The following is a 6,842-nucleotide window of genomic DNA, read 5'->3' on the forward strand; positions in this document are numbered from 1 at the left end:
TCTTTTTTTTATTATTTTGATTTGTATATAATGTATGTGTTTATAAAATGATTTATCTAAATAATCAAAATATCTAAACCTAATTTAGTTTTTATTAGAAGATGTTATCTTTGTAGTATTTTTCTAATTAATAATTAGAAAGATTATAAGTCAAGCTTATAAAATATAGTAAAACTTAATAAACAATATAATATCTTATTATAGATACATATATAAGTTTATTTGTTATATGTCTCCAAATAATATTCTAGAGTCAATAATTTAAAAATATATATTAATTGTTTTACAAACATTACAAATTTTAAGTCAAAATTTATAGAATTATAAATTTTACAATAAATTAGTGAGATAGAAATCATTTTTTGTGAGCTTTTGCATGTCTTGCAAGTAAATCTAAACTTTATAGCTTTTAATTCACAACATTTACAATAATTTCTTTTCATAAATTTTAAAGAATATAAGAACAAATAGAAAAAAAAAAAAAAAAAAAAAAAAAAACACTTTATAGAAGTGAATTGTGTATTATAACATAGACATGGATAATAGAAGTTTTAATTCTACCTAAATATTTATATGGATTTTTTACCTAGATATTATTTGTAAGGTAGATGGGATGTTGTCAAATTGAGAAGGGAGGGTGGTATAAAGATAAAAAGATGATGAAAGAGATTTGAGAGAAAGAAAGTACTTTAAAGTGTCTTTTCTAAAACATCTTAGTTTTTATATGATTGGCACAAATAACTAAACAAGAAGAATTTGGAAAAATTAAAATAAAAAAGTGACATTGTTTAGTACAAATATAAAAAACAAAGATAGAAAAAAATGCAAAATAACTTTATAGATATAACAAACATGAAAAAATTAAATTCTTTTAAGTATCTATTCTTTATAATCTTAACCTTTGTATTGGAGACATGGCATCCAAATCATAATTATTTTGGAAACTAAAATTATTATACTATATATTGAAGTGTGAATTTTATATTAAAATTAAAAAATAAAATAAATGAAGAAGGAATAAAAAGTATTATTTTTTGCAAATCATTCAAGACGAGAGGATTGTTTTGTAATACAACAAGAATAATAATAATAGTAAATAAATAAATAAATAAATAATAAAAAACAAAACATATCACAATATATCTAAGTGATCTATAAATATAAAATTTATATCTATATATATATATATATATATATAGTAAAAGAAAAAAAGAAGAAGAAATTAGCTATCCAATAGTTTAAAACCTACAATACTTCTGTATCATTTGCAAGAACAAATGTCATTACTACAACTATGCAACAATTATAGACTACTTGATCTATTAGAGTAAAAGTGAAACATCATTAAACATGATGTAAAAAATATATATTTTCATATAGCAATAGGTTGAGAAATTGTATTAATTCAAAATCAACAGCAAAGACAGATATGTGCTAGAATTTTATAATCAAAAGCATACATTTGACATAATTATTTACATATATTTGCAATGTTTTGCATTTAATTCAAAGTCAGTCATGGTAAAAATAAGGGTCGGTATAATAAGCTACAAAAACAATATCTTTCTAATTCCTCTTCTTCTCAAACAAAGTATACTACAAAAACATAATTACATGACCAGACAAGCACATTGTCAACATGCCTATTGCAACTTCAAGTGTAAGAATCAAACACCAGTCAAAGTATCAATTATCAACATTAGTAAACACAAGTACATGAAGATTAGTGAGCAAATCATGAGAGTTCAAGTTTCTGCAAACAGAATCAGGGCAAACAAAACCATCTCAACAAATCGCTGTGTGTTGTCTACATGTCCAAATCACTAATCCTTAACACGAAAGGATAATTCAATCAACTGCGACTTCAATAAGAATCGACGAAGTTGTAGAGGAGGCGTATTGGGGAGGTAGAAAAGCAGAGCTATGAGCGTCAAGCACCGCCAGCGCCGACTGTCACATGACAAACTTGTTGCGTTGCGTTGCATTTCCATCTGTTCTTATCGTCACTCCACTCCAGCATAATCTGAGAGCTTGGGTTCCTCTGTTATGGCTACTTTGAATGTGGGTTGTGCGCACTCCGGCTTCCAATGTTGCGTTCGAACCGCTTCGCCTGATCTTCTGGTTAGTCTCTGCGCCTCTCTACACCACTTTGTGCCTTGCGCTCGTTTCCTGTGTTTCTGTTAGGGTTTGTGGGGCTTATGGTTTAACAATTGTTGTCGTTGCAGGTCGGGCAGTGCCTATCTGCGAAAGTTTTGAAGTCATCTGTTACCTCGAGCAGATTGAAGGTCCATGGACAGTACATTGAGTCCAAGTCGGGTGTTGCGCACGCGGACCTGAGTGATGGGGTTCGTCAAGGTGGTGAAGGGATTTGGTGTGGCCTCTGCGGAGATGGGGAGGGTTGGTTGACGTGCGGGAGGTGTATGGGAGAGGGTGGATTTCCGACTCGCCCTGGGTTAGCTGGCGTGAAAGGGAAAGTAGGTTGGGGAAGGTGTAAGACATGTTTCGGGCAAACGGTAGTTCCTTGTCTGCTTTGTGGAGTATCGGGTGTAGCTGAATGGAAGCTTTGGGTAGAGCATGCCCGACGACATCCCCGTGAAATTGGCAAGCGGACAATTGCGCCGTAACGATGAAACCGCCATGCTCAATTCAGGCTGGAGATATAGTTGTTCCGTTGGAGGTGAGATAGTTATGAGTATGACAAGGACGGCTAATGAAATCCTATTTTTGGTAGTCCATCACTGCGGATGAGCGAAGTGACGCTTGTTTGCTTCGGAGATTTCTGTTTCATGCTGGCGTCTGCAGGCATCGATGTGGCATGCATGATACAGGCCTGCCCCGACACGGGTGGTGGTGCAGAATCTGTCTTGAGGACGTCAGGACGTTTCCCTCTGCTGCCCTGCCCGAGAATTTCTGCTTATGCTCATCTCTTCATTTCGACTCTAGAGGTAGCGAATTCACTGAAGCGACCAATGTGGAAATCTCATCGGTGCTCGAAGGCCCCAAGGTATGCAACGTGTTTTCGCAGGTTTGGCTACCAAGTTGACCTGCTGAGCACTCAGTCGGATACTAAGCTATATTTTTTAGTTGATCAAAGATGCGGAACTTTTTGGAGCACTCAAAGTAGATTACCTTCTTGAGATTCTCGCATATGCTTGATCTAAGTTCCGCAGAGAAATATGTCGGCTTGCAGTGACCGCACTGCCCAGCTACATTGCATATACATGCGGGCCGCATGTCATGCAGCAGAGGGGTTTCGCAGCTTGTGTGAGCGTTATTTTAGCGACCTCGTACGCTTACGGCGAATCAAGTTTCGATGTTAAGAAGGCTTGAGTTGTGTGCTGAGATTCGTTCCTGGTTCAGTGACGATCATACGCTTTTATGACCTGTCAGGAGGGCACAATCAAGCCACTCTTAGGACACTTGGTTCATCATCCCTCTCAGATCACTATCTTGACATGAAACTCTTTCTCTGCATTCAAAGGTCAGCTTTTGAAGAGGAAGAACCCTACGACTTGCTCTGACGATCAAGCACATTGGCAGGGGCTCTCACCTAATCATTAGTCCTCGTCAAGCTGCACTATTCATGTCGCTACAAACATGATTATCGCTGAAAGGAAACACCTTTTGTATACGCCTCATTTGTTGTAACACAACGAAGCTAACAGTATAGACTAGTACAGCAGGTCTAGGGATTAGGATTTAGAACTAGAATCCGGCGCAAAGACCACCAACCAGGAGAAATCACCAGCCTGTGTTTCACGCGTTAGTGCCCCAAGGCTTCAATTTAACAGTCCCAGTTTCAAGGCTTGAGGAAATCTTTGGATAGGCTTGCTTCGGAAACTGCTACGCCTGGTCTAGATCCTACCAGGCAGCAGGTAGTTGCTTGATGGAAGAGGCTGGTTGCATCAACCAACTAGCTGGGCTGGGACGTGGGAGCGTAAAGCTCAAGCAGCTCCCGATGACGGTGTGATGGCAATGTCGAGGGGCGAATGATGGTGTGGGTGCATGCCGGTATGGAGAAGGCAGCCTCATCTGCGAGGGCGTGTTTGATGTAGAGTGGATAATCAGGATGCTCAGCTCTCATCCAAGTGATCTGGAATTAGGTGCTGGGCCTCTGACTCCTCCAGGGGTGACTGGCTATGCCCTCTGCCCACAGTACTTAGAGAAGTGTACCAGATATCATCCGCACAAGCAGCTCATTGCCTTCCAGGCTGCAATCCCATCACTTTACGCACTTAAATGTAGGAGTGGCGAACTGTCTGTGGTGCCATATCTTACAAGCAAGTGAACGTGTAAGTGCCTATATCACCAGTGTGAGAATTGAGCTGCACACGGGTGTTGTGAACGCAGGATGCCGCACTGTCTTCATTTGTGCTCTGTAGTTGGATAGATTGTTGGATGAATTTTGTAAAGTACACGACTTGAAGACGCCTAAGATTTTCAGTTTAGCGTCAAGTTCGTTCAATCTCAACTCACAAGGCAAAGCATAGAGTCTATCTCGTCAAGATACGTCCCTTGCTGTTTTGTACTCCAACCACACCACGCACATGCTCACAATGAGCGCTAAGCAGAACTCTCGAATGCTCGGCTCAGGATAGATGAACTGGTCGATGGGTTGATTGGTTGTTCATGCATGATCTACCCATCTAGGTGTGGAATTATAGAGTTTAATGTGATCAATATTGTGCATTGAGTTGTATAACTTCAAAGTGCAAGTGTGAAAATCACTCATCAAGTGAGCATACCATAAATAAATGGATGGAGGATGACTGAGTCAGTTCAAATTAGATTTCAATACCATGTATCCAGCTGTGCAGAAGTGTCTCAGCAAGGGTATTGAGCTAATTTCGTTTTACTGGTTTGCTACTGCCCCGATTCGTCGACATTCTGGTCATCCCTGCAGATTGCAAAGACGAATACATCGCTGAGCTTGCCTCTCAACCTGACAAAATTGCGCAGCAAACCTTCTCGTTGAAACCCACACTTCTCCAGAACCCGTTGCGATCCAATGTTGGTCGGCAGCGTGTAGGCCTGGATACGGTGGAGCCCAAATTCTGTAAACCCGGCCTTCACAGCAAGCGCATTTGCCTCGGTCATGACGCCCTTGCCCCAATACTCCTTGGCAAGAATGTAGCTGACATCTCCACGGACGCGGTGGGCCCCTTTATTAAGAGTCAGATATATTGCGCCTGCCGGTTCTCCGTCGACACAAATCAGACGGTACCAGGGGTGTCCCGCAATGTTGGTTGCGAAGTACCGTTGGGCTTCTCCTTCCGACTGGAAAGAGTCATTTGGGGTTGTCACGGTCACCTCATCGTCTCCAAACCACTTTAGACTAAGTTTCATATCCTCGGCTGTGAAATGTCGGAGCGTCACTCCAAGTAGACAGTTTCTGGGACGATCACAACTCCCCATCGTGGTAGGTGCCGACATGCGCTGGATGCTCCTGAACCCAATTTACTTCTGTTGATCAGTCGCAATCTCAATTTCCTGCAGTTATCCTTACCAATGCCACGAAACCGACCCTCTTGGTTACATTTCATAAGAAAATAAATATAAGACTTAATCAACACATGATTCACGCCATGGTCAGAGAAAGCGAAAGCACCTAGCAACTCTGAGGTGCGGTGGCCTTTCGTAACGGGTACAGGGTTGGGGGCCAAAATGTACTGACGAGAAATGTTACCAACCTGATGCCGTCCCAATCTGACACTGACCCAAGAGATCGCTTCTTCAACCTAGGCAGATGAGAGGCTCGCACCAGCTTCACACCAGCTCCGATTGGACACTTTCTGGCGTTCACGACCAAAGCGGCGTCACCGAATATTGCTTGGGAGCAATACATCGGCACCACTATGACACCACAAGACTCAAACTTAAGCTCTAGTAAAGATGATCACACGTACAACACATTGACATGAAGGGAACCCACCAAATGTATCGCCAAAAGACGAGGCGACCACTACTGGCTCAGCCCTTCTCACGTCTATCACGAAACTTCCATCTCCGGCAAGTAAATATGTACCGGAAGAAAGCGATGGTGTGGGAGCAAAGACGTCTGCCCGTTGGAAAGGTCAGTGTGAAGTTCCGCTGCCAAAATTGACTGTCAGATGCTGAACGGAACCGCACAGGAAAAAAATTATAATAAATTTGGTTTCATTGAAAATTTTGTTTTTTTGGATACTAATTTTAAAGTTACAAAAGACTACAAGTAGAGTTATGTGTTGTCTATGTATCCTTGCATATTGAATTATGATCTATCTTCTTTAAGATGCAAGGACAATAGACCCAGACATAAAATAGTTTGGAAGAAATAAGGTATTACATTCCTTACAAGGTTGGATACAAAACTAAGAACACAATAATAATAATAAAAGAAAGAATATATGTACAAATAAGTCTCAAGGATGAGAACTCAAAGTATATAAATAAACAAGTGAGACATTTATCAAAGAAAGATAACAAAAAATAAATAAGTATGTATATTCAAGAAGAAACTCAAATGGCTATTACCAAAGATTAAAAAACTAGAGTAAAAGTAAGAAAGTAGTTGACAAAAGTGAGAAAGGGCTCATTCTTGCCTCTACACATACTATCTAATTAAGAGCTATATGGCATTGCTCTAAAAGACCTCAAATATATGTCCAACTTATGAGACACAAATCCAACTTGTAAGGCAATTTTCCTATATGTATAATGTTGTATTATAAAAAATAACTTTATGGTGAAAGAGAAAAATATGGATTCTATTATTAAAGAGCCTAATTGAAAAATATAGTAGCAAAACATAAGTAAAAGATAGAGAGGTAATAAAAATATTTAATATTAATATTGATTTTTTA

General features: G+C 39.4%; 3 protein-coding genes across 3 annotated transcripts; 2 read left to right on the forward strand and 1 right to left on the reverse strand.

The window, feature by feature from the left end:
• The first annotated feature begins 1,896 nt into the window (after positions 1-1,896).
• On the forward strand, positions 1,897-4,798 carry LOC112290857 (uncharacterized). The gene is made up of 2 exons (XM_024537640.3): positions 1,897-2,121; positions 2,226-4,798. Exons 1-2 carry the CDS (start codon positions 2,047-2,049, stop codon positions 2,622-2,624), a joined length of 474 nt encoding a protein of 157 aa, XP_024393408.1. The 5' UTR covers positions 1,897-2,046; the 3' UTR covers positions 2,625-4,798.
• Positions 2,745-4,487, forward strand: LOC141046129 (uncharacterized). The gene is made up of 2 exons (XM_073538366.2): positions 2,745-3,004; positions 3,191-4,487. Exons 1-2 carry the CDS (start codon positions 2,745-2,747, stop codon positions 3,318-3,320), a joined length of 390 nt encoding a protein of 129 aa, XP_073394467.1. The 3' UTR covers positions 3,321-4,487.
• Positions 4,717-6,009, reverse strand: LOC112290856 (uncharacterized). The gene is made up of 2 exons (XM_024537639.3): positions 5,691-6,009; positions 4,717-5,446 (listed from the first exon to the last, which is right to left on the reverse strand). Exons 1-2 carry the CDS (start codon positions 5,843-5,845, stop codon positions 4,864-4,866), a joined length of 738 nt encoding a protein of 245 aa, XP_024393407.1. The 5' UTR covers positions 5,846-6,009; the 3' UTR covers positions 4,717-4,863.
• Between the last annotated feature and the right edge of the window lie 833 nt (positions 6,010-6,842).

Source organism: Physcomitrium patens, chromosome 13 (assembly GCF_059467195.1).
Source record: "Physcomitrium patens ecotype Gransden chromosome 13, ASM5946719v1, whole genome shotgun sequence".
Classification (NCBI taxonomy): domain Eukaryota; kingdom Viridiplantae; phylum Streptophyta; class Bryopsida; order Funariales; family Funariaceae; genus Physcomitrium; species Physcomitrium patens.

Excerpts from the sequence above, each read along its gene's own strand:
- LOC112290857 (XM_024537640.3), top strand. The coding sequence starts at position 2,047 with ATGGCTACTTTGAATGTGGGTTGTGCGCACTCCGGCTTCCAATGTTGC. Across the intron at positions 2,122-2,225 it reads CCGCTTCGCCTGATCTTCTG|GTCGGGCAGTGCCTATCTGC; the intron begins GTTAGTCTCTGC and ends TTGTCGTTGCAG.
- LOC141046129 (XM_073538366.2), top strand. The coding sequence starts at position 2,745 with ATGAGCGAAGTGACGCTTGTTTGCTTCGGAGATTTCTGTTTCATGCTG. Across the intron at positions 3,005-3,190 it reads CGGTGCTCGAAGGCCCCAAG|TGACCGCACTGCCCAGCTAC; the intron begins GTATGCAACGTG and ends GTCGGCTTGCAG.
- LOC112290856 (XM_024537639.3), bottom strand. The coding sequence starts at position 5,845 with ATGTATTGCTCCCAAGCAATATTCGGTGACGCCGCTTTGGTCGTGAAC. Across the intron at positions 5,447-5,690 it reads TCAGATTGGGACGGCATCAG|GAGCATCCAGCGCATGTCGG; the intron begins GTTGGTAACATT and ends AATTGGGTTCAG.